Below are 27,135 nucleotides of genomic sequence, written 5' to 3'. Positions count from 1 at the left end.
AAAACACATGTTTATGAACAGTGAACAGTGTCGGCTCTTTATTTCCAGTCTCCTCAGGGTGAAACGGCACCCGCTGACTCCCACATGACTAAAGACTGAGCTATTATCTCACGAACACGTGTGTGTGTGTTTATCTCAGTGTATTGAGAACGTGGTGGCAGGTGACGACTACAGCCAGAGTCAGGTGAACAAATGGACCGCCAGCATCGTGGAGCGCTGCCTCACACAGCTGGTCAAACAGGGGAAACCGTACAAGTACATCGGTATGTTCTACTCTGTGTTTTGTGAAGCTACGGTCGTGTAGGTGCAGATTTCACCATCAAATTCATTTTTTCAGCCCTTAAGAATTTAAAATTCTTCCTGTTTTGATTCCCCTAAGTATTATTTTATACATATATTTTAAAATGGAGTAAAGTGCATATTGTGTTTCTCCGTACAGTGACGTGTGCAGTGATGCAGAAAACAGGAGCAGGCCTCCACACAGCTAACTCCTGCTACTGGGACACTGCCATGGACGGTAAGCAGAGCTTCCACTGCTGATTCACAGTCAGAGGATCGCGCTGTTCAGAAAACCATCATAGAAAAGTGTTCTTGTAAACCAACAAACGTCATGTTTGCGTTCAGTGTAACTCACCAGACACACTGTGTGGATCTGCTGAGGTCCACACAGCGTATACATCTGATCGATTTTGGAGTCTGAGTATCGAATTTTTCAGATCTTCTCAGCGCTCTGTGACCTTCCTCGTCTTCCTCCTTGCTCATCTTCCCCTTCATGGCTTCAGTGAAAGGAGTCTCTGTCCTAGAGGGGCGTCTCTGGGGACTCGTCTCTAAGAGAAATCTATATTGAATCATTCGTTCGTTTCCCTTCAGTATAAAAAGTGAACGTCAGCTCACCTGTGTTTTGTACTTGAGGCTTTGCTACTGTTAGCGTTGCTGTCATTGTAGCTGGGAGAGCGCGACACGTTGAACACGGTGCGTTCCTTTTAGATTCACGCCATGTTGAAGTAAACGCTTCGTCATGTTGGAGCTGCTTCCACCCTCGCACCAAACCTCCTTACTGCAGCTGTTGCGTTTTGCTGCATCAGTCCCCCTTTTTTTTTTTGTGAAGCTAAGCCAAACTTTGGAGCGTTTGCTGCGGTCCGCCATGGTCCAGGACTGGAAACAGAAGCACTCTCTTCTTCGTGCTTTGTTGACGTAACAAATGAGGTGACGTTAGGTCAGCGGAGCAGCTCCTGGCAGATAAGAGGAACTTTTATGGACTGTAAAATGCTCACTGTAGTTCAGTCAGGAGGTCTGAAATATGCAGAAAGTTAGGAACACACGGTTCTTGGAAATCTGGTAATGGTTTCAACTTGGAATCTGTTTTCGATACCCAACCCTCAAGTCCATGTTCTTTTATTTTTTATGTTAATTTATGAGCAGTCTAGTTCTGTTTCCTGTCTTTTTAGTTCTTCTCTCTTGCCTCTGCTGTTTACTTTAATTCTTTTTTTTGTTTCATCTGTTTTATTCTCTCTCACTCTTCTCTCTTTATGTATTTTGTTTTTTAGAAACTCACCTGTTTGTTGCTTTGTCTCTGCAGGAAGCTGCACGGTGAGATGGGAAAACCGCACCATGTACTGTGTGGTCAGTGTGTTCGCCGTGGCTATTGCATAGGACGTGCACACACACATATAAATCACCACCAGAAGATTGCAGTGTGTTCCTGTGAACAGCAGGGGGGAACAAAGTGCCACAGAGTCCGCTCACAGCTTGACCTTTCACCTCTGTGGAGAAGCTGCAGAGAAGAAAACGGCTGTATTTTCAGCCTTCCGATGCATGTAAACATCACCTTAATGTATTTATCTCCTCATGTCACTGCAGCGCTTTAATAGTGTCAGTTAACTGTATTTATCACTGACGCCTGACAGCATGCAGCGGCTGTAAACGCCACATTCTGTTTGATTCTTCTGCTTTTTATTATACGTATCATGTCGAGCAGAGAGAGAGGATTTTTGTACTTTTTGTACATGAAGAGATTCACGAACCGTGTTCAGTCATCGTATCTTCAATGAATAAAGGCAGATGAACGTTTCAGCAAAACCCCACAGCTGCTCACTTGTGTCATTGATTTTTATCCCTACCCCTATTTTACTTCTTTATTTCTCATTGTTTTATTTAATCGGTTGATCAGATGCACTTCTGCTAATTGTGTTCTAAAACTTTTTAAATCGTTTTTTTTTGTCTCTTACAGTACCATTTTGCAGATTAACCCTAACTGTGTTGGTTAAAAACTGCACTTGACCTGAAACGGCCTTTATAACTCCTGATCCACACTGATGTTGCCCTCTGCAAATATTATACAAAATGAAACATGAATCAGGTTATATCTTCATATTGTGGAGGTATTGTGCTGTCTAATATATTTAAAAGTGCATTACTTCACTGGAGTGTGAATAAATATACCATGGACTCGTTATGGGCAGGGTCAGCATCAGGACGTCCCTGCTCTGACTGAGCTCTTTGAGATCCTACATGAAATGTTAATGAACATAAATTCATACATGTTCTGGCTTTGGGGCCCCTGAGCTGTTGGTGAGTCTACTTTTATTAACAGAAGGTGTTTCTGTGAGGATTCCTCAAAGAAACCTTCACGCATTGAAGACTGTGAAAGTGTAATAGGTGACATACTCTGTCCTCTTTGTGGAGTTTGTGCACTTTATAAAGAACAGCCTTGAAGTTAGAAAAGTTGTTTAATGTTCAGTTAAATGATGAATGCGCTGGCTGAAAGCTGCGTTTGTCCACAGAAGAACATGTTTGTGCTGTTCAGGGAGGACTGTTGTGGGAATAAAGAGAAAAAGAAACACTGAAAACTTAAACTTCAGTCATTATGACTGATGCGGATATTAAAATTACATTAAATCCCTGAAATACTAGTGTGGATGGATCACAAAGTGTCCGGTAATTAAAAAAAAAAAAGAAAAGCCATCCAAAGGTTGTTCCCATTTTTGTTTACAAATCGTGATTTGCAAAATCATTTACACTGAAAAATTGCGACACTTCTGTGTGTAAGTTCAAGTTCATTATCCAAAAACAGAAATTCACTTATTTGCAGTGCAGAAGAACACATAAAGATGACACAAAGTAGTCTGATTGGTTTAACAAATGGGGATATTTTCACAAAATACCAATAAACAAACCACCCATTTATACCGTTACATTTACGGACATTATGAAAAACACCTCTTGTACATAATAAAAAAATTTGTAGGAAGTTCTGCAGCCACTTAGCCACTGTTTGGTTTCACCATCGCAGACAATTTTTTTGACAAAGAAAAGTCAACTTGCTGACGCTGGGGCGGCGAGCTGTGGTTACTTACTGGAATTTTCCCATAGTTTCAAAACATCCACATTGTAGTATTTAAAAATAAACGCAGGTCTCATTTAGACGCCTGGTCTAGTTTGGATGTATAAAAACTCATACAGCCCGCTGGGTCGCCTGCTTAAGCTTTTAATAAGCTGCTTAAGATCGTGCATGCAAATATAAATGTTTATAAAACTGTTGTCATTGTGAACATGCGACACGTCGTTAGTTCAGTTAGATTCTGCACATTTCAGTAGTTGAGTTCATTTCACAGAAACAATGAGCACGAACGTATTTTATTAATTGAAGTCGTACGGTAATAAATAGCACATCACAAGTTTGCACAATGTCTAATTTTATCTGACAAACAGTCCAAAACGCTAAAGTTATATAAAGCTTAACATGCCTAACTATCAAAACTACTATATTATATCTGCTGGGTAAATACGCCACAATAATAACCCCTGACTATGTAAACGTGTACTTTGAAGTGGTGTCTTCTAAAAATCTATTTGAATGTTTGTATGTACATTAAATATACAGTATATATCATTTTTAGGGGTTCATCACATCTCTAATCAACAAAATGAACAATAGCCTACTGCTACATACATCAGTCTTGTTTTCTACACATCTACGCTTGAATGCTTGTCCATAAAGACATTTAGTCACTTTCTCAGACATGTCTGGAAATGATCACTCACACCATTTTTTCCAACCAATCCAGACAACAAACAAACAAACAAAAAAATCCACTCATGGTCCGTAAAAGCCTCGTCCAGGACTCACGCAACTTCTACTCGTGTGCAGTGAATCTGATAAGAGTGGACATATAAATACACATGGCTGTTCACTGCACAGAAATCACTGAGTCACATCCTGGAAGCAACTCAACAGCTCCGCTGTAGCAGACAAAGCTTTAATGCCTTGCTTCAGGGTGATTTTGCAGTTTATCTTGCATTTCTTTTGACTCCCTAAGATTGGCACGAGTATCACCGCAGCTTGACTGTAGCAACCAGCGAAATAGAGAAAAGGAAGAAAAGTTTTGAAACCAGCCGAGTTTCACTTATTGTTGTAACAGAAAAGGGGAACGAGGTAATGTGGAAAATACAGAGCTTTTTGAGCAAGAGGGGCGTCTTTGCATAACGTCTGTGGTGAGAAGCAAAGAGGAGAAGAAGAAGAAGGAGGTCTGGGATGAGCTGCCAGTAGTTACAGTTCCTTCTAATACATTAAAAAACATAAAACAACCATCTGACTCCGTGGCCCCGCTGCTACTTGGGAAGTTTCCTCTCTCTTGCGGCTGGAGATTTCTGTTTAGAAGTTTTCTTTGTTGAAGATGAACTTGATGCCGCCCTCTGTGTGGGACATACACTGTTTCTCCAGAGACTTCCCCAGCTGAGGCGGACCACAAAGGAAGACTCCCACTTTAGTTCTGAGGACACACAAACACAAGTTTATTACATAGTTTATTTCTGTGTATAAGTTTATAATCCTCTGCTTTGTAGCATCAAGGAAACTGCATCTCATCCTACAACCCTGTTGTAATACGACCTTGTGTTATTTCACATCAATCACTTGCTTTCAGTTTGTGACACATTTTTATGGTCATTTCCAATTTGTGCAAAAGAAAGGAGAGAGAAAAATCCAGAAGTTCCAGAAAAACATGTTTAAATATCAAAGTTTTTACACTTTTAAAGAAGAACGGTTGACCTTTTAAAAGAAAGAAGACGTGATGATGGCTGATGGGAACCAGCCGGGGGCCCTTGTGTCCTTCAGTTTGTATGTAAGACTTTCTGGTGTGCAAGAACGTTGTTGTAATTGTTACCACAAAGTCCCCTGAACATGTCCTCATACTTAAATGACAAAAAAGGTACTCAGTCCCTCCTTAAACCCAGCAATTCAGAAACAAGACAACAGTTTGGCTTCAGACAAAAAACAAAGAAAGGTGTTGATCATGGTGAAAAGAAACCAACCTTAACATTGTACTAGTAGTAAAACAAGTGCAGACCTGAAAACTGTCACAGCTACTGATCTTCACTCTGTCCTTTACGTATTAATGGATGGGTAACGGAAGTTGTATGAAGGGTGTGTGTGTGTGTGTGTGTGTGTCCTCACCCCGGGTGCTTTGATGCAATGTTGGTGAACTCGTTGTCCCAGTTGGGTTTCCCATAAAGAGTCTTCTGTTTGAGTCCTGTAATTGGGTCGTTCTCCGCCTCGTGGTGAACACGGAAGTGAGCCGCCTGACAACGAGAGAAGCCCACGTGGGTTTTAAAAGTGATGTAGGGTTTCATAAGCTGCAGACAAACGTGTTGTTGCTGGGGTTTCAGGCATCTCGTGGTGTCACATGACCCCGTCCCCATTTTACCTCGGTGTCCTTCCAGCGGGTGAGGTAGATGTTGTAGCTGAGGAAGTCGGTCACTCCCTTCTCCGCCATCTGACCCTCCAGAGACTGCAGCAGGTCTGCAAACCACTCGAAAGCCTGGGTCTCCGGGCAGAGCCAGTAGAAGTAGATCTGGAGAGGACAGCAACACACAACAGCACACAACAATGCATTTTTAGGTGATTTAAACTGAACATCTGCTGAGAAAAACTATAAGAAACAGTTGAAAGCTAAAAAAAACCTCAGTAAGTAGACCATCAATTTGTTAAACTAAATGTTTAGCAAACTTGTTCGTTCTTAGAAATAGTTTGACATATGAATCACAACTCAATGTCCAGTTGGTAGCTTTTTCTGGAGCTTTCAAATGTTTCACCTGGTCTTCATCGGCAGATTGTCATGGATATGGATCTGTTGACATGCGAGGTCATTCGCACTGTAGCACCAAAGGTTTTAACTGTTCTTGAACTTGGAAAAAGTAGTTGAAAAACGGTCCACTTACAATACAGTAGCTTTTTCTAGAGCTTTCAACCATTTCACAGACTCTTCATGTGCAGATGCAGTTTGCTCAGAAAACTTTGCAAGGACAAAAGTTTACTTGCTTCATGAGAAGTCCAAAAGTGCTGTGCTTCTAGCAACTGTGCAAACGCCATCTGCTGATGAATAACATGTGAAAACGGTTGAAAGGTCCAGACAAAGCTACTAAATAGACCTTAAGTCGCGATTTGTTTGTCAAACTACTATTTCCAAGCTCATGATTGAGCTTTGAAGCTGCTGCTGTTTGCATCTCTTGTTTTTCCTCCGCGAAAGCAGACCATGCGATATGGTTGAAAGCTCTAGAAAAAGGTTGTAAGTGGACCATGACTTACTTTTAATTAATTTAACTTGTCCCATTTTTTTTTCGTCTTCCTCACCTTCTTGGTGAAGACGTCCTGGTTGTTCTGGATGCGTTTGTACCACACAGACTTGAGGATGGAGGCGAAGGGAGTCACGCCAATCCCCGCGCCCACCAGCATCACCACCTCATAACGAAACACGTCTTCGCTGGCTGTACCAAACGGGCCGTCTATGGCCAGCCTGAGGAAGACGGGAGCATGGAGAGAGAGGGAAGTTGGTCAGGATGGAAGACAGATTTGAGAAACATTACTGGATATCTACAGCACAGACATTTTCTGAATGATGAATCCATGTTCATATGTGTCCTTGAAGTGAGAGACCCTTTGTTAAAGAGTAAGATGACTTACTGACGTGTATTTCCACTGTCATCTTCCTGCAACAGCTTCTGTTTCTGGTTAAACTAAAAAGATCTTACTCTTTAACAAAAGGTCCGTCTGTCTAGGGATCCCTTCCACAAAGTTGTCAGATGTAAGAGTAACCATCGGAGCCTGTCGGTGGCAAAAACAAGCGCTTTAGTGGACGTGCTTTTGACAGAGGCCCCTGAGGTTTAGCCATTGCAGCCAGTTTTGCAGCTACAAAATCTATTAGTCGCTTAGACCTCAAAATATGTAAATCGTAAGTTGTTTTCTTGCAAGGCAAGTGTATTTGTATATCACATTTCAACAACAAGGTAATTCAAAGTGCTTTACACAAAACATAAAAGCAACAGGGAAATATAAAAAAGTTTTAAAAGAGTTAAATAGATAATAAACACAGGCAGCTTATTTTACTCCTTGGATTCCCCATCTCCCACTCTATCCTTTTTACCTAACACTTAGGGACTCTAACCCTATAGGGACTCTAACCCTGAGGGGACTCTAACCCTAAGGGGACTCTAACCCTTTAACACTTAGGGACTCTAACCCTATGGGGACTCTAACCCTAAGGGGACTCTAACCCTATGGGGACTCTAACCCTGAGGGGACTCTAACCCTAAGGGGACTCTAACCCTAAGAGGACTATAACCCTATGGGGACTCTAACCCTAAGGGGACTCTAACCCTTTAACATTTAGGGACTCTAACCCTATGGGGACTCTAACCCTAAGGGGACTCTAACCCTAAGGGGACTCCAACCCTTTAATACTTAGTGACTCTAACCCTAAGGGCACTCTAACCCTAAGGGGACTCTAACTCTAAGGGGACTCCAACTCTAAGGGGACTCTGACCCTTCCTTAGATACAGTCATCACTGTAAATCCAGATTGTCCATGCTACAAACTCTGTTAAAAGCGGTTGACAGCGGGCCCCTCTCGACAAGTTACCAGAGGAGAAAACAGGGACTCTAACCCTTGTAATTCTACTCGGCCCTGTTAACTGAGGATAAACCGTGCGAGATGGTACAATCAAAAAACTGTAGGAAGTCGTAATCTTGTACAATAAAGGTGTGCGCGTTAGTACCAACATTTCACACTTTAGTCTTTAGTGTGCAGTTTAAGGCAAAAGTAAAGAAGAAGTAGTCAATTCCTTGCTGCGTCCTAAAATAAACTATAGCCTACTTGCCAAAAGAGCAAGATTGATATTGCTTTTCAGTAAAATTGATCTTCTTTTTATTTCTTGCTCAAAGAAGAATGGAATTATTAAACTGATGCCGTAACTTTAGCCAAAACAATCAGTGGTGGAAAAAGTACTCAGATCCTTTACTTAAGTAAAGATAGCAATGCTAAAAAAAAATGGTTAACTTAAAATTAAAATTTGTACAAATGTGTAATACAGAAGTATTATCAACACAAGTACTTTAGTACTTGTTCTGCAGTAATGCCTGTGATTGATACATTATTACATATGACAGATTGTTAATAGTGCTGTATTAATGCATTATATTTGCTGTTTTCTTCCAAAACTTGAATTGAAAAGAATATCCAGCCCAACTAAACATTAAATTATTTTCTTCATGTTCCCTGCAGGTAATTTCATCAGAGGCAGCAGCTCTAAATAAAGGCCAATATTTTTTTATTGTCTGGTCTGAAGAGAACAGAAAAATCCTCCAGCTTGCTCCACAGGACCACTGTGGAAAACTAATTTGTTGTTGGAAAGATGGTCAACAATGATATGATTGCTACAATTTGCCTCAGAGCTCAATGGACCACTCAGAGCAGTAAGTGTGAGCCCCGCTGCCAGCTTTTCAAAGGAGCGCTGCGTCTGTGAAGCTGAGGTTGCAATCAAATGTAATCACAAGCAATTTCAGGCGCTGCTTTCCTCTTTTATAACCCCTCTCCCCTGTTGTCATACTTGGGCAGTTTCCAGGCCTCCTGAGGCTCAGTTTTGTCTCCTCCGCAGGCCTCGTACAGCGCCTGAGTCCAGTCTCCAACGATACGGATGTGGGCGCAGAAGAAGTCCTCCTCGGGGGCGGAGGTCAGGGTGAAGGGGTGCCACTCCAGCCGGGAAACGGACGGACACTGGATGAAGACGTACTGACCCACCTCCATGTGGAAACCTTTCCTCTTCATCTGCAGCTCCAGAGTCTTGGAGGGGTGCATCACCACCTGAGGGACAGGTGAGGTGTTATTAGAGTTATAATTACTATTTTAAGCTTATGTGTCAAAAAGGGCTAAATACATGTTGTCATTCTCAATTAATTTCTTTTAACTGCAATTACTTGATTAATTGTGTTACTTCCCAGAGCCCAAATGACATCTACAAATGTCTTGTTTTGTCTGAACAAGAGTTCAAACTCAAGACATTGTGGTCATATCAGAAAAATGTTTTGACTTTGTTGTTGATTTGGTTGAAGAAATTCAGATTTCAGTAAAGATTTACAGTAGATTTAGGTAATTTTACTGTTTTCCCCACATTCCCAGAGAATAATAAATGCCACAGGACAGACCTTTATAATTTATTTGTTGTAGTCTGTGCTGTCAAACTGCAATTTTAGGCTGTCTTGGTTTTATTCGGTCTGTCTATGTGATCATATAACATTATCATGATCCCTTAGGCATCCAGGACTTGAGCAAAACTGACCAAGTGAAACAGTGAGGGGAGCCTTTTTCTTAGCTCACAGACTCAGACTTTGAAAACCCATGCCATGTTGATAAAAAGTAACCTTTTCCTTTGTCCATGGCCGAACTTTCCACCAAAGTTCACTGAAATTTACCAAGTAGTTTAAGAAATATCCTGATCTGTCAAACAAAGGTAGAAGATAGAGAACCTAACCTCCTCAGAGCTGATGATAAAAAATAATAAGACAAAAGGCAAAAGACATTCAAATCACCCGAAGCACTTTTAAAGTCCTTTGACCTTTTGTACAGGTGCTCAAAGACATTTCAACAGACTGCAACTTTTCCTCGACAGTCTGTTTAAAAGCTTTATTTTAGCACATACACACCTTGGTGATGACCACTTTCTGGTGGGATCGATAGATGCGGACGAGCCTCTCACACACATAGAGGATCATGGGGCCCACCACCCATTTCCACGTCTGGAGAAAAGGAAAATATTGTTAAATATACAGGTATACTAAATTATGGATAATAAATAAACCATTGACCTGTTGATTCATATCACCATGTGGTATGTTTAAACACAGCCTGTCTTCTTAGCTTGAGATGGTCCGCTCCTGTTATCAATGAAGCGGTCACATTGTGTATAATATATTGTACTTTATGTTTATAACTGATTATATTTTTCTACTGCTTATCCAGTATTGGCTATTTGGCCATCTTCTGGTTGTAATAGTCTCTCTTCTCTTTGTACATTGACATATTGATAACTCCTCTGTTGTAGTGATTGTTATATATTTTAGGACTCCCACAGAAACAAAATGGTGCTTTTCAAGGGGTTTTATCCTAATAAATACATTTGAATGAATTACGACAAATAATATTGACAGCGTACAAGAAAATGCTACATGCTCAAAGTATTTTGGTTGGTAGAATAATTAATTAAAAGATAAAAGGAAACCAATGATTGAAATAGACTTGCAAAAAACCCTTTGGGAGTTCAGATAACAAAAAGTTAATTCAATAAAACATATTTCCCATGAACACCCTGCAGCTCACCATCGGTGGGTTTCCAGCAAACTCTGGTACAGCACAGCTGGACCCGTTTTTACCCCAGTCTTCAAACTGGTCAGCACATTCCTCTGGGACGTTTGTGATCTGGCTAGCGGCCGTCTGACCTCGCACAATCCGCCTGTGGTCAATGAACAACACACCAAGGAGGAATTGATATTTAGATCCATTATTCTTTACATCCTTTTGAATTTATACTGAATTGTGAAGCAGTTTGTTCATGAAGTCATTTTCAAAATGAGCTCTATAAATGAGTCACTGATCATACTTCTGACCAAATGATGATTGGGAAATCACTGCTACAATTAGTTGTGATGTGTGAGTGGTATAGATGCTATAAATAACCAAAGTTGTGCTTAATGACAGCTACTCTGCTGGAGAAATTGTATTGTTTGTCTTGAAAGGTTTAATGAGTGGTGGAACCGACACAAGCACTGATATATGCAAATTAAGGGCGTTTCCTCATCCGTTTGTGGTGAAGTGTGGGAGTGGAAATGAGGCTTGTGCACGTGATCCTAATTCCACAATGATTAAAAAAACTAAAACAGAACTAGGTGCATGTGTTAGCTTTACAAATCTGTTCAAAAGAGTACAGCTGCATGTTTCTGTCTGTCAGTTATATTTGTGAATCTACACAGTTTTATGCATCTGGCCGCTTGTGCAAATGGTGTCCAAGTCAAGACAAGTCAGAGTTAAAACACTCACAAGAGACAAGTCTGAAAAACAAGTGTACAGTGTAAAGTAGCTGACACTGATAACTAATTATTTAGCCAGAGCTCTTTCAAAAGAGGCATTTCTCAGAAAGATATAAACTGTATTTTGTGCCTTCCTACCCGTAGCCGTGGAAAACCAGTCCGATGAAGAAGATGACAAAGAGATGGTGGGTGTACCAGAACACCTCGAAGTAGGACCTGCGGATGACCTCCATGGATGAAGTGATGATGAGGATGAGGGCTAGTGTGATGACCACGCCCGTCAACCCGGCGATAGTGGTGAACATGACGATGGTAGGGTTCTGCATCAAAATACAGGGAGTTAACTTCGTTTTTACTCACAGTTCACGTGCCAGATATGACTTATTGTCTTTATTTAAACTGTTTTGGCACATTTTTCCTCAAATAAGAGCCACACAGCTGATGAGTCATGGCGTGGGTCGTGGTCACAGGGTCATCACCTCAAACTGTTTCTCATTCGTTTCCACAATACTGAGGTCATGTTTGTTGGCTAACTTCCCTCATGTACCAAATAGTTCCTCTCGCTACTGAGACTGACTGTAGGCACGTACTCCCTGCTGCTTGTGATGCAAGGTTATTTTTAAAAACAGGTACATACGGTTTTGAATTAGGACGCGTTTTAATGCTAGAAAGTCGACTGATTCAAGTGAATGTCACTGGGGTAATGGAGCATATTTTAGACACTATTGTACTATAGAAATTAAACTGATTTGGCATGCTGAAGCAAATTTATATTCTTGCTGCTGAAAGTTTGCATTTGAAATACTTAAGGTAGTAGAAATGGCAGTTAAAATACAATTACTGCAGAAGTAGAGACAGATAAAGTGGAAGTGCTGAAAGAAATTAAAAACATTTTCAAGTGTGTAAAAGGAGATGTTGGTTAAATTGTTGGCTGAAGAGGAAACACTGAAAGCGGTTGGAGAACGGTGGACGTAGGGGCATTTGAGATAAGAGCTTTCATTTTGCAGGGGTTTTTTGTTCATAGGTGAAGATCTGAGACCTGAAAGGCTTGTAAGCACTGAACAGAGTAGGCGTGTTATCACTGAGACCAGATAAACTCCCAGTTAAAGCTAAGTCAGGCATACTTTCTTTAAGGTTGTTGTTGGAACTGTTGTGGCTGTTTGAGGACGGTAATATGTAAGGCCTGAATGAAATGGCCTACCTGCAAGCATTCACTACTCAAGGACATGAGCAGTGGCTTTGGAGGGAAGCCTGGAGGGAGGGAGAATTTTTTTTCAGTTGGATACTTTCAATATTTAGTTCCTCTAATAGGGCATGCCCCTATCTTTAAAGAATGAGAGATGAAAAGTGTGAAGAGTAACCGCTGAGTGAAGTGAAAGTGCTGAAGTGGCAGTCGAAATATAATATCTTCGAGCAGAGTAAGAAATGAGAGCTGTTAAAATACCAGCTGATTTGTGAAAAATGGAAAACGGTTGAGTTGTCCGGTCAAAATTAAGATAGGAATTGATTCTGTTTTGCAATATAATAATAAATAATAACTGTAACACTGTTTATTGAAGTTCAAAGTCTAAAAGAAAAGAAAATACGAGGAAGCAAAAAACCTTATAACCTTATTCAAGTCAGTACAAAGAGGGAGAGGAATGATCTCACTTTGGGAGTTGTTTAATTATAATATTAAATGTATTTTGTTAAAATGTAGACTTGTGGGGCATTTTTGCAGGATTCTGGTCTCAGATTCAGAATTTGGGGTCAAAACTGCAGAAAGCAGCTTCACCATATGTCTTTAAACTGTTGCACACAAAGTTGCTTAATATCAATTTTGATATGAGAAGCTGCCTATTTTATGTGTTATGGCTTTAGAAGAAAGGCGTGTGGAAGCTGAAAACTTTATCTGCAAAGAGGAAGTTTCTTAAATGAGCAAATATCCAAATTCAAATACTTTCAAAGAGGAAGTTTGTCAGATTAAGTAATAATGTTTTTTTTGTCACTGACACCAAATTTAGCAGGGATTTCACAGATTGTAGCAACACAAGAAGCATCCAACTACATGTATGATTGAAAGAAACAAAATAAGCTGCATGTTATCTGAAAACAGAAATGTATATGGACTTTTATTCTCTGGTAACCAAAACTCACCGTCTCGTTGGTCCTAATGGGGTTCAGGAAGGAGGCATTGTCGTCGGTGCCGATTTCAGACAGGACAAAGGGCAGAAAGCTGCTGTTGCGGTTCAGCTGGGCGTCCATGAAATACTCAAAGTTGAACAAGTGTGCAACAATGTGCACAGCTATGAGAAGGCGAGAAAGGAGAGTTATGACAAAGTGAGTAGAAGCCGTAAAATGTGACAAATAATTAATAAAAATGACAAAAACTGATATTGAGTGGATGTAAGTGAAGTTAGATTTGAGGTTGAGGTTTAATAAGTTATAAATTCAGTTGTAAATTATTTATATTTTGGTGATGCAGTTACAGTTCAACAACAGTTCATATTGATATCTTCCATTAAAATTTAATTTTATCTTTGATTCAAATGTTACTTTTGATAATTAAGTTAATAAAATACTGCTGTTCTTTCACGTTTTCCAGAAGTGATTGCCATACCCGCTTACATCTTCAACAAACATAATACCTGTATGGAAGGCGATCATGTAAGCCACCAGTTTGTGAAACGTGAGGTTTCGATCTAGTTGACGGGCTGCTGTGCGGCTGCAGTACTGCATACAATAAACAAAGACAAATATTGCAATGTTAAAATAAAGATAAATGAAATTAAAGCAGAAGCTAATTCAAAATAAACCCTAACAGCAAATATGTTATGTAAATTAAGTCCTGTAATAGTTAGAAAAACAAAACAATCCACAAATTGGATTCCTCATGTGCCGGAGAAAAGTAATTGCTTTCATTTTAATGGTTTTTCTGTTTTGGAGTAAATATTTGTTTTTATCAATACCTGAATGGAGCCACGGAGGAAGGAGAGCAGGTTTCGGCAAACTGGCAACAGAATGAGCAAGCAGTTGAAGTTGAGGCAGGCAGCAGGAGCTCTGGCCCAGGAGAGAGCTTGCTGATGGGTGAGAAGGAGTGTTGGGTTACTTCAAAATGTAATCAGATTACTTCATCATTTCACCATTCATAAAATATCCAGTGCTAAAGTGAAATAGGATTAAAGAGGTGAGGTAGTATTATGCTCATTTTCAGGTTCACAATCTTATATAGGGTTTGTGCCAGAACAGGTTTACATGGTTTAATTTTCAAAAAACACCTTTTTTTTTTTACTGCACATTGCTGCAGCTCCTCTTTTTGCCCTGGGTGATGAACGCTGTGTTTTAGCTATGGAGTGATACATCTCACCTCCACAAGATCTTTGTTGGGAGTTGCACATGTGTAGCACCTAGGTAAGGACTACTAGCCAATCAGAAGCAGAGTAGGGCGGGTCATGAGAAGCCGGTAAACAGCTTCGGTTCAGCTGTACATGTTGCCGAACAGCTTGGCAACATGGACTGGAGCGAGAGTTTCTGAGTGGTGAGTTATTAATCTGTAACAAAAGGATCTTTCATCCATACAGTTTTAACTGAGCTCTGTCTCTACATCAAAGGAACAACTTTATGTCCACTGACTGCCTGGAGGGTAGCTAGAGTTTGGAAGGGAGAGGAGAGCTGTGTGCTGCAGCTCACTGTTTTTCCACCTGTGGTTTTGAGGGTGTTTCAGAGTAGCCACTTGGCGAGCGTAATGACTGTATGAATAACTGTATGAAAAATGGCGTTATGAATGGCTGTTTTCAGGCAGCTCAGAGCAGAGTTTTCTGTGGGAGATGGGAACTCACTTTGGGCTTTTTCACTTTGCAAACCTATTACATGCACAAAAAAGATATAAACTCAATAAAGGAGAGGGAAGCATAATACCACCTGTTTAAATGAATCTCTGGTTACAGAAGTAATTTCACAGGTTGGATTTAGATCTCAGACAGTTAACCACAAAGGGACTTCAACAGCAAAGATAAAAACAAAAATGACAAATGGAAATTAATTCAGGGTGTGAGTTAATTTCCAGAGCAGGTCTGCCTCTGAGAAATATTTTCTAATTAATATCTGTTTATACTGAAAATGAGAGATTAGTGTTAGAAAAGGAATTTTTTATTTGATTAAATGATTTAATTTTAATATTTGGCATCCATCTTCCATAGGGGTCTTATTAGTCTTGATGTCATCATGTTTCTGTAATTCATTCCCACTAAATGCTAGTGAGAATACACATGTGCAACTGTTAGAAAAGCATAACCCAGACCTTCACCACTGTGGCTTTCCTTTATAATATTCACCCTGGCCTCAATGTAACCAAATCACTAACCTTTTTGACCTTACTTTATCTCAACCCATTTATCCCCTAAAGCTCCGTAAATAAGTATAAAGCAGCAACTCTGGCTATTGTTCCTCGTCTCTCTACATTTGTTAATGTACTCGGTCCACTTAAATATGGAAAAAGACTTTTAAGAGCCTCTGTGTTTCACTTCTGCTCACCAGCTGTGCAGCCAGTGGTATCGAATCAGTGTATCATGAAGCCAGCTGTGACCACAGAGCAAACTTCAACCCCCACGTCAGACCTACTTCCCCTCACCGTAAGCCAGTATAATTGTAAATGGAAGGTGGTGTAGATAAGGTGTGATAAGTGCTCTGAGATGCCTGGATTTACTGTAAGTAAGAGTTCAAGAGGATTTTATCCTGTGGCACTTTGTTACAGGAAGAACATAAATGAATCACCTGCTGTAACTGAATCTGTCTTTCTCTGACATCTAAGATGCAGTAACATCGCACTGTTCCAAGATCCTAAAGTGACCAAAGATATCTAAAACATTTAATAACATGTTCAAACTAGCTGATACAGAATATAAATGAGATATTAACTTTAAACATATATAAGGGAAACTTCAGATCAGTTGGTTAATCATGATTTTGTGTCTTTTCTCAGTAAAATGTGTTCATTTGCACTAAACTACATGCACGTTATAACTTTTACTGTTTAATTTCCCTTGTTTGGCTATTTATGACAATTTAATAATATTAAAGTGTGATTTCATATTGCACTGCTGGTATATTTATGTTATGCAAGTGAATCTTTCGAAATAAAATGAAGTTGAAATAAATCCAACTGGGGCTTTTCACAGAAATCAATCAGGAAATGAGTACCAATATCCAGCCCTAACTGTAAACATGCGCAGCTGAGTGGAAAAACCATTAAGTCTACAAGAGTTAGTCATAATCAGAATCATTAGCTGCCAGAAATATGGGGAATTTCTGGCAGCTAAGACAAAATAAGTGCAGAAGTGTCAACAAACCAAAATGGCTGCAAATTCTCCCCTGGCAGCAGTTCATTGTAATTAAGTCCAATATTTATACTGATATACAGAAATCGTTGCAGGTATTTCAAAAGAAGCATTATAGCTAACACAGTTAGATCTTAGTTTATCTTGCTAACACACTGTTAGCATTGTGTGAGCTAATTCAGGCTACATCTCCATGGATCTGGTGTGAGCAAGTTGTGCCAATTGATTTAATTGTCTTTCTGTAAAATCTCACTTTTTTTTATTATTAAAGCCCAAGAAAGCGATATCTTCCAACTGCTTGTTTGTACCAACAGTCCAAAACCCAAATATATTCTGTTTGATCATAAAGAAGACTTAACAAGATCACCAAATATTCACATTACAGGGGACTGAATGGTAACATGTTTATATAGTATCCTGCTAGGTGGTGAAGAAAGGGGAAGAAGAGTGAGTGTGTTGGTAGCTGAAGGCTTCTTGGACAGCACGCGCTGCAGTATGAGGAACTGAAAAGGGCCGGGTCCTGTTTTTTGACTTTTTTCCTTTGTTTCCTACAACTTTCATGAGTTGTTTGATTAGTTTACTATTTTTCCTCTTTCTGAAGCTTAAAAATAAAACTCTGATGATGATTTTGATACATGCTGCTTTGAAGGTGCAGCATCAGCTCAGCGCAGACTACTTTATACTCCATATAGAATAAAGTTGAAACTAAAATGTTGGCATGTTGTGTGAAAGTCTGCAGATCACACTCACCCCAAGCAGGACCCTGGTGTAAAACCATCTCGGCACCAGGAAGGCCATGTAGAAATGGACAAACAGGAAGGCATTGATCCCCAGCCATACCAGCTATAAGACACATCAACACACGTGTTAAATCAAAAGATTTCACTCCAATAATTCAAAAGTAATGAATGAATGAAACAAGTGAAACAACAAAATCCATTTTTGTTGAAATGTTTCGGCACAAATACCAAATATAAAACCGTGTTCAGCCTCTTACTCTGGGAAATTAAAGAATGTTTTAAAAATACAAGCACAAAGATGTCATATCTAGGACCTGAAGTAAAGTTTGCATTTCAAAATTTAACGTCACACATAGTGGATTTTTTTTAAAGATGGATACCAATATTTTCTAAACATGAAATCTAGGCTATCATGTAGAGCAGAGGCTCTCAACCGTTCTGGGTTGTGTCCCTTTTAGTCAAAGCTTTGCCTCCCATCACTGGCTGCACACTGCGTGTCCACCAGTTTCTCGTCAAAGGTCCATGTGCTTCAAGGAAATGTTATGTTAACAAGCAGGTTTATTGGTATAGAAATGCTGATAAAGAAAACAAACCCATAAAAAAGAAATAAATTGGTGCAACGGAGAACCACAAGAAGACTGTACAGCTATTAACTGTAGTGATTAAAGCAAATATACTCACAATAACAAAGATGGAGAGTCCCTCATTGGCAGCAAAGTTCCCCATGATGAAAAGTGCCTCTGAACAGATGTGTGTGACGGAGAGTGTGTTAGTGTGTCAACAGAGGTGGAAGCAGGAAACAGTGAAGGGTTCAGTGGACTGATTACTCATTTTATAACCTTTTAGGGAGCAAATAAGGAAGTGCCCCTTCACAGTTTTTCAGAAAGAAGGGCTGTCGTCCTGCCAGCCACGTTTATTATTTGATTAATTGCTCCAGATATTAGACTGCACACACTGATAGGTTCCTTATCTCAGTCTGACTCTATGATCCTGGTCTTTGTGTCTGAAACATTTAATCAAAGTCAGTGCAAACAAAAAAGTTGTTGACACACCAAACAAACAGTCAGAACTTTCAATTAAAATGGTAAAGGCTTTTTTGTGTGTGTGTGTTTACGAGCTAGAAAGAATTCAGGCAGTCATAGTTCAGGAATTTCCTCTATTTACTGTAAATACAGATATTAATAAATACAATTCAACTAATAAATTATGAGAAACAATTGCAACAAGTCGGATAGATACTCTGTGAAGTGTAGTATATGAAATTAGCTTTACCTTTCCCCCCTGCAACATTAAAGTGATGAACAAATTAACGCATCAATAACGGTAATGCAGTTACGTAATATATATATATATATATATATATATTTTTTTTTTTTCTGAATGGACAATTCTGAATTTTAAGTACTTTTATTTTTGGTAAAGTAAGATATTTTGATACAAATGTACTTAAGTAAGATTTTGAATGAAGGACATTTACTTGTAACTGAGTATGTCTATACTGAGGTATTGCAAATTTTACTGAAGTACTTTAGTTAAGTACTTCTTTCACCACTGATGGTAACAGCCATTTTCCATAAACGTGGGATTGTACTTCACAATCGTTAAAAACTACATCAAAGCTGTTTCGAATCTTAAATATTTCTCTTTAACATGAAAATTATCATGACAACCAACAACAAAAAAGTTCATCTGCAGTCATTTTTTATTTAAAGGCACTCAAAAACTCCTATATGAGGCTAATGTGCTCCATCAGGACTGTGTGGGTGTGGTTTGATCAGATTTGATTAACAGCATTATCACCCTGGCAACAAATAACTCCACATGTGTCAACAGATTCTGATTCAAATGTTTTTTAACTCCTGATTTGTGCACAGAAATCTGTTACGTCACGTGTCCAACAGAGCACCGCTCACATAAATCTCTCACGTGAAATGACCTGTGGCAGAAAATGTTGTGTTTATGTAGAATCCCAAAGCTGGAAGTAAGAAGTCAATTCTTCCTTGCTGTTTTAATTGTATAACTTTGTACGGCACTTTGTTCAACAGTGGTTGTTTTTAAATGTGCTTTATAAATTAATTGACTTGACTTGACTTTTCAGGGCCTAGCAAAACATTGTGAAATACATTATTCTTAGCAAGAGTGAGAGTGGATTTAAACATAAACAATTCCAGCGAAAGTAGATTGAGTTTGGTTCTCTGTATGTCTTCGTTTTTAGGAATATATGTGGGTGTGTAAAGCCCAAAATGCAGGGTAAATAAGTCAGGGGCACTTACAAGCATGAAGTGGAGGAATCTGAATCGCCTTGAAGCGGCGACGCACTCCGGGCAACTGTTGTTACTGAGTCCTGGATGTGTTAACACCAACAGCCAGGTGACGGTTGGAGGAGGAACTTGATACTGGATGGTGACATCTTGAATTTTAGCCAGAGGAAGTGGCTGATTTCTAAACGTGAAGTAAAACAGAAGATAAATTACCACATGCTTCCTGTTCCAAGCTAAACTGCCGAAAGGGAAACACCTGAACAGACATCTAAATTGGATTCAAATGCAGCAGAATTGTAAAGCGCTAGTAACATATAACAAGTGTTTTTTGTTAAGGGAACAGTTTCATCACATTAGGACGGACAGCTGCTTCATTCGAGCAAAGCTGCTGCAGCCTTTTAGTTTCCACTCTGTGTAATGAAATGAGCTTTCAGCAGAAACACCGTTACATCTCATTTCCTTCTGTAAATGAATGTTTCTCTCACGACCCCCTCTAAAGCTTTCCCCTCCTGATAATGACAAGATCCAGGGGTCCCTGAAGGCTTGCAGGATAATACGGGAGGTTTCAGAGACCCTCAGAGGTCTTGAGACACGTCTAGATGGCTCTTGATGGGCTCCCAGAAGTGATTCAAGGTCCTATAGGGGGCTCGCCTGTTCGGAGGCATGGTGAAGACCTGTTGTTGTCAGTTTATATCGCGCCCCTTAGCGGCATAGTTCAACACACTGGGGGAAACCCTGTAGCGTTATTGTTTAATGGTAAGGATAGGTGGTTAATTTATAACTGAAAAGTCTAAGTAAAGAGGTGGTCGAGTGGACGGAGGGCCAGAAAGACTTTCTACCAGGGGACCGGTGTTGGTTTCAAATGTGAAATAAAAAGTCAACATTGAATGTTTTTATTTATGATTCCTAGGTTTTTCACGTAAGTAACGTTAACTTATGCGAGTTAAGTCATAACTAACATTATTTTAAGCCAAACCAGGTTTTTTTTCGTAAACCTAACCAACTAGTTTTGGTGCCTAAACGTGACCAAAATACAATTTCACAAACGTTACCCACAACCACCATATGTTTTATTTTGAAAGTCTAACCGAACGTTGAATATTTATTCTTGCTAACTTGACCACGGAGCCCTATACGTTGAAAAACTATGCTAAAGGAGTACCCAGGGTGTTAAATAGTGTCCATACATGAAAACTAGTGAGTGAGAATGTGTTGGTTGAGAAGTTTCTAGAGGTCCTGAATCATGTCCAGTAGGGGTGTGACAAGATCTCACAATATCACAAAGTGACAATATGTCCTGCCGAGGTGTCTCACTATATCAGCATGACAGAGTGAAATTAGCATAGAAGACGCCCCCGCCACTTTTAAAACGTTTGTGTGGCAGCATTTTGGGCAACAATGACACGCAAGACACAAACATTATGTAAGCAGCATTTCAAAATGCACCTGCATTGTTTTACATTTTGAGACTTTGAGACAATTTTATCAGTGATATATTCCATTGAAAATTGCTTAAAAATAGTGTTCAAACATCGTCTTGTTCTCGTGAATCCAGTATTGTGTATCATCTCGTCAGCTAGGTGTATCGTCACACCCCTAATGTCCAGCAATCCCTGCTTTAGTTCCAGGGGCCCCGTGACGTCCAGTTGTTTGTGAGAAGTTTCCTGAGGGGTTCAGTTTGGTTTCCAGGATTATTGTGTCGTTTGTCTTTGGTTGATGTCTTAGGCACAACATCAGATCACTGCTGCTAGGGTTTTTAAGAGGGGCCTCAATGGCCGTAGGCTCCTTAAGTGGATAACTGAAACCCTATCAAAGGCCCCTGAGGTCAAAAGAATGAAAGGGATTGAAAGAATTAAGTCTGTTAATAACAAGTTCTTGTTCTCTCTGAGGTAGTTCCAGCCTCCCGTAAAGACGTTTCTTGGGACCTGGGGATTTTTCAGAATAAACGTTTTATAAAAACTTGATCATAATGTAATTCACTAGAAAAAAAAAACATATTTATGCAATTCTTAAGGTTATAATATGAGTTTACCTGTTTGCAGTTACACACCTCGACTCTGAATTAATTAAAACGTTCCAAATCAAATCTACTTCCCATCTAGTGCAACTACATCCAGCTCTCTGTCCCTGAAAATAAAACTCATCAAAGACAATAACATTTTCTGGATAAAAGAACCAGCTCAGCATAAATAAACTGACATCAGATTCTGAACTTTACAATCTTTTCCACTTTTTTATCGTTGGTTTTAACGTAATTTTTTGAAAGTCCTGGTTCTGATTGAGGTCTCTGCCTGTTAAAAAGTGAGTTTTAACTTTGCCCTGTACCTGCTCTATATGAAAAGTACCCTGAGATAACCTCTGTCAGCCTATCATGATATGGTGCTATATAAATAAATAAAAATGTAAAGAATGTGATGGAGAACAATATGCAGAAAATATTAAATTTTTTGCGGGTTGATGTAGGCCCTTTGCTTTCAGCAGAATTGAATGAAGGGAAATCCAACTTTCACTCTGGATTAAAGCCCATTAGATCGCTGCTGATTGTTGAGAGGGATTTAACGTCAGTCATTACATCACATCAATTGAGGCTAAAATGCAGAGCATTAGGCTACATGTACAATAGCTGTAATCCTGGACTAGTGAACTATAAAAGCTCTTTTTGTTTGGCTGTGTTAGATATCTGAGTGGTGCTTAGTGATTTCTAGGAGTTGTTTTACTTACTGTTTGTTTAACCTGTGTTACTCTACTACTGTGCAACATCTGGTGCTCTACTTATAAAGTTTAAAAACTTTTTTTTAAGCATAAACGTGTGCAACTACTTAAAGATCAGTTGGGATGTAGAGAAGCAGTGTTGGTGTGTTACTGCCACCTAGCAGGAAACAACGCAGTGTGACGGATGACTGATGATTGTAGTAAAGTGACAAATCAAGCAATCAGCCTTGAGTGTCAGCTGGTTTCTTCTCTTTTTTAGGTGTTGATGCTGTGTAAATAATCCAGCTTTAATATAACAAACAGATTTTCTAAGGCCTATTATCAGTTGCCAGTGGTGGGATAGAAGCAACATCTTTGTGGAAAATATATATTTCTTTCCTGTTATTTCATAACACAGTAATTCTGACAATGAACGGAACTAGAAATCCAATTCATGAAGCAAAACAACGCTCTTTGTTGTTGTTTTGGACACAAATGTGAATGCATTTGTGTGCCCATGTTGTGTGTCAGCTTGCGGTATTGAATTAGCAGACAGATGGTTGTGGAAGTGAGTGGGGCTAATACATAATTCAGACTGAATGAGTTTAAATGCAGAGTGACAAGCACGGGATGTGACAGAATGAGTCCAATACTGCACAACACACACAATACAGATGTACTCAGTAAAACTCAGGAGGATTTTCAAGAAACACCACATCCCTGTGTATTTGAAATCCAAGAACACGCCAAGACGCTCACATGTGACAAGGCCAAAGATGATTGTTCAGACTCGGCCTCACGTGTCCCCAGTGACCACAACGACTGTTGTTGCAACAGAACCAAGTGGTATCCATCACCTTCATAACGACCCCACACAGCTGGGACTTTCTGCCAGTCAGACCTGAAGAAGCCTCTGGGAGACAAAACATCTTCAAGTATCTTCAACCAAGTCCACTTGCCCTTGATTTTAACCTTCCTTGAACACTGTAGAAAAGTGCAACTGAAAACATGCACTTGTGCCTCCTCGCCAGGCATGTGTATCTTATAAATCCTACAACTGAAAGCAGTAGGACTTGACTGTCATGTATGTTATCTCAATCACATTACTGTTGCCAAAGTTTTTTTATTGCTAAAGATCTTCTTTGTACTGTTTTATGTGCTTATTTCTTCCTCTTTTCTGATTTTGACCTGCACCTTCCAAACGCCACTTTCATTATGGGATTAGGGTTGGGTATCGTTTAAAATTTTACGAAAACCTGTACCCTTAAAGTGATACAGATACTAATAGAGTACTTCATTCGATACCTTGCTATTTTTTTGTTATTATGGACAAGCAAGGAGATCTATTTCTTTTTTCTTTTTTCAAAAACCTGTTATATAAAAATATTGGGAAATTGTATCCAATTGCTCCTCATCCTAATTAGTTCCTCCTCAGAGGAAGGACGACAGCTTGGGAGTTTTTTTTGTCGCCTATTTGAATGAGAGAGGAAGATTGAAACAGTTTAGTGACCAGACGAGTTGTGGAAATAGCAAATAGCAAATAAAAATGTACAGAAAAAAATCATGTGGTAAACATTAGCAGTTTGTTTGGAATAACATTGTAGAGCTACTTTGATGCATGTAGGAAAGTAACTAACGAAATTCATAAAGAAACTCATATAACATCCATAAAAGTCAACTCACAATAAGCCCTTACAATAATAATGAAAATGTGCACCTTCCAGACTTATGGACTAATAAAATGTGCTATAAGACAAGACTTAAGATCTCAATCAATTCTCTATGTATAAATTCAAGTTCCTGATCCTGTAAGTCAGAGGTTTTCAAAGAGGGAGGTGGGCCTCCACAGGGGGGCTCAAAGACTTGAAGTGAAAAAATATTATACATTAGTCAAACAGCAATATCAGCCTGTCATGGCTCAGTTGTTGATCAAAATCATGATCCCACAGGCATCCAGGAATTAAGCGAAACTAACCGAGTAAAGTAAGGACGATGGGGAGGCGTATTTTCCCAAGCTTTGTCCTACTGGAGGCCCGTAGTCTCAGACTTTGAAAACCTCTGCTCTAAGTCATCTCAGTCTTTGTTTTTCATCGACTTAATCTGCATATTCTCCGTGTGTGCGATGTTTATCAGTCAAAGATATACATAAAAAATAAAGATGCCAAATGTCTTAAAAAATGTATCTGTTACATTTGGCTTAATGCACATAAATTATGTGTATTTTACATGTGTTGACTGGATTTATTAATATTATTTTACTGCACTATTTAACACCCATATTGCTATGAATTATAAGTAATTTTCCAAAAAAGGTTTCAGAAAATCAGAATTATGTCCATATTTTGTGGATTTCCAAGCGTATGCAGCCTGATTTAAATTCACATCCACCTTTGTACATTGCTTTTGCAGTTGCATCTCAGCTGAAAAATGTAAATTGTAATGAATAATAATAAATCTCTAAATAGTTATTTTAAAGCAAAGTGCTGAATAAATCATGCACCTTATGTAAAATGTCAAAAGTGATCACAGGGTGAAGCGTTACAGCATATGGTAAATGATGAAGCCCGGTGCTGGGGGTGAAGGTTGAGGCAACCCTCACATGGTGTGTAATTTAGACGAAAGGCCGTGATTTTCCCTCCTAATCTGCGGGAAGGAGATTAGATTAAATCTGTTGCACAGCGACTGTGACCTCACCACCGACCCATTTCACAATGCTGCGCTGTACTGTGGTTTCTTCTTTATATGTCTGAGCCACCGGGGACGCTGCAGCCGAGACCTTTGTGCCTCCCGAACACAACCAGGGAAGTTTCTGGAGTTTCTGGTGCCCTGGAGGAGCAGTCATGCTCACCATTAGGAGTCCTCCTAAAAAGAGTTTCCTCTCTATTCACCATCCAATTGTTCTTGAGATAGTTCAGTCTAGCTCCAGGGGGTGGACAACTGGACTCCTAAAACCATGGAAAAGGTTAATTTGATTGAGCAGATTTGCTGCTTTTCTTTGTATTAAATGATAGTAAACTCAGTTTATTTGGGCAGCTGGTCAGACAAAACAAGCAATTTTGACAACACATGTGACATTTTGATCATCTGTATTATTAGATCATAGAAGAAAGCAATCAGAGATTAATTGGTAATGAAACTACAGGTTAGTTCCCAGACCCAGTAAAATATTTACCATGAAGCGTGAGGGACAAATTGAATTAGATAGATGGATAGATTTACTTTACAATCATTTTCTTAACTGTCATTCAAACACTCAGCGTTCTAATATTGTGATGTTTATTTCTAGTTTGTTGCTGTTCATATTACAGCATTTATTAGATCATATATAGATCTGTCACAACTTTTCTTGCAGCTGAAGAAATCCAAAAGGGAGCTGGAAAAGCACGATTCAAACATTCAGTCCAGTGAGCACCAAGGCTGCGGAGACAGAAGAGATGCTCCAGACTGTGAGAACAAGCAACGCTCTCTGCGTCAAGCTGCAGCTGAGTTGCATCATCAAGTAACGGAGAAGACCAACAAGCTTGAACACAGAGAGTGAACACACCTGCCTGCAGATCCCGTACGCACCTGCTGCTGAGCTTCACTCAGACCTCGAAGATGTTGAGCTTATTGAGAAGTAGGAGGTGAATGCGCTTTGCCCCAAGTTCAGTCAGTTACAGAAAAACTTATGTAGGCAGTCCGGCTTGGGAGGAGCAAGAGGCTTTGCTGAAGAACCAGAGATTGGAGATGGACAGGCTTCAGGCTGCTGTGAGGTCGGCCGAGGAGCAGCTGGAAGTCCAACGTCTCAACAAAAGTTGTGTAAAACAAAGAGCAACTGTGGGGGGAGATGTTAGAAGAGGTGGAGAGCTGGTTGAAAGAAGTGAGCGACAGGAGGCCCAGGAGCAGGTACTGCTTTGTCAGAGTAGGTGGACTGTGGTTTTTGAATGAACACCCAGCCGTCCGTGGAGGGCAGGATCTCTCTTTGAATTGTCTCTCCTGAGGTTTCTTCACATTTTGGTCTTAGAAAGCTTGGGCTGGTGGGGGGAACCATTGTTGATGTGGACCTGTAGAGATTTAGTTAACCTCAAGTTAAATGTTCTATAAATCACTGAAATAAGAACATTACAAACAAAATAAATAAAATGTACCTCCAAATGAAGTCATATCCGTTTCATTTCTGTATGTACAAGAGTTATAAATTGTATTTCAATCAATACATTGTGTTTAATATTAAAACTAGTTGTAGCTTTAGCTGTATTAAATATTAAGGTGCAAAGTATAAAAAAACTGTGTTTTTGAGAATATAGGTGTTTGTTTCCCCCCTTGGTGCAGATCTTTTGGGCAGGTGCAGATCTTTTGGGTAGGTGCAGATCTTTTGGGCAGGTGTGAATACAGCAAGCAACCTTTTTGGAGTTAACAGGCTCTGGTAATCTTTAATTACACTGATAACTACCTGATATGACAAATCTGAAGACAAATGCGCTGTGTGCTGAGGCAGAGTGTGACCGGGTTACATTTTTATTATGTAATTGGGGGCGATGAAAAGGCTACACATGACTCCTTAGTGATAGCATTACACATAGCAGTATGCAGTAATGTTTGCAGTTATAATTTTCTGATCTGTTGATCTGGCTGCGTCGTGTTGCTGTCAGCATACCGTGGTAGGCGCACACATGAGCGTGCTCTCTCCGCTGGAGCTTATACCTAATAGGTCGGTTTGTGAATTGAAAGCTTCCTGCTTTTACCCGCTACAGAATATCTGTCCAATGAACTGTGCGTTCATTGGACAGATAT

General features: G+C 39.6%; 2 protein-coding genes and 1 long non-coding RNA gene across 7 annotated transcripts in view; 2 read left to right on the top strand and 1 right to left on the bottom strand.

Annotated features, from left to right (window-relative positions):
- LOC123970463 (dynein light chain Tctex-type 1-like) overlaps positions 1 to 2,084 on the top strand; it is a 4,646-nt gene extending 2,562 nt beyond the window's left edge. The window contains exon 5 of the mRNA XM_046048511.1: positions 1,580 to 2,084. Coding sequence (XP_045904467.1) covers positions 1,580 to 1,653 — 74 coding nt within the window. The 3' untranslated portion in view covers positions 1,654 to 2,084. The remainder of the gene's footprint in view (positions 1 to 1,579) is intronic.
- A 626-nt stretch (positions 2,085 to 2,710) lies between these two features.
- On the bottom strand, positions 2,711 to 26,346 carry LOC123975521 (cytochrome b-245 heavy chain). Of its 5 annotated transcripts, none has more exons than XM_046057074.1 (16): positions 25,930 to 26,346; positions 25,064 to 25,307; positions 19,684 to 19,852; positions 18,092 to 18,150; positions 17,421 to 17,513; positions 14,304 to 14,414; positions 13,983 to 14,067; positions 13,492 to 13,640; positions 11,494 to 11,675; positions 10,649 to 10,781; positions 9,976 to 10,068; positions 8,883 to 9,136; positions 6,632 to 6,794; positions 5,706 to 5,852; positions 5,456 to 5,580; positions 2,711 to 4,772 (listed from the first exon to the last, which is right to left on the bottom strand). In XM_046057074.1, the coding sequence occupies exons 4-16, from the start codon at positions 18,134 to 18,136 to the stop codon at positions 4,655 to 4,657; spliced, it is 1,698 nt and encodes a 565-aa protein (XP_045913030.1). In that variant the 5' UTR covers positions 18,137 to 18,150; positions 19,684 to 19,852; positions 25,064 to 25,307; positions 25,930 to 26,346; the 3' UTR covers positions 2,711 to 4,654. The 5 variants fall into 5 exon arrangements, with proteins under 5 accessions (XP_045913030.1, XP_045913039.1, XP_045913022.1 ...); XM_046057083.1 differs by having other exon boundaries at positions 25,211 to 25,307; XM_046057066.1 differs by lacking the exon at positions 25,064 to 25,307.
- LOC123975542 lies at positions 24,983 to 26,500 on the top strand. The gene is made up of 2 exons (XR_006826085.1): positions 24,983 to 25,324; positions 25,715 to 26,500. It is a non-coding gene; the product is annotated as an uncharacterized LOC123975542 (long non-coding RNA).
- The last annotated feature ends 635 nt before the right edge of the window (positions 26,501 to 27,135 follow it).

This window comes from Micropterus dolomieu, linkage group LG01 (genome assembly GCF_021292245.1).
Source record: "Micropterus dolomieu isolate WLL.071019.BEF.003 ecotype Adirondacks linkage group LG01, ASM2129224v1, whole genome shotgun sequence".
Lineage (NCBI taxonomy): Eukaryota > Metazoa > Chordata > Actinopteri > Centrarchiformes > Centrarchidae > Micropterus > Micropterus dolomieu.
Note: the sequence above shows the minus strand (reverse complement) of the source record. Positions and strands in the feature narration are given on the sequence as shown.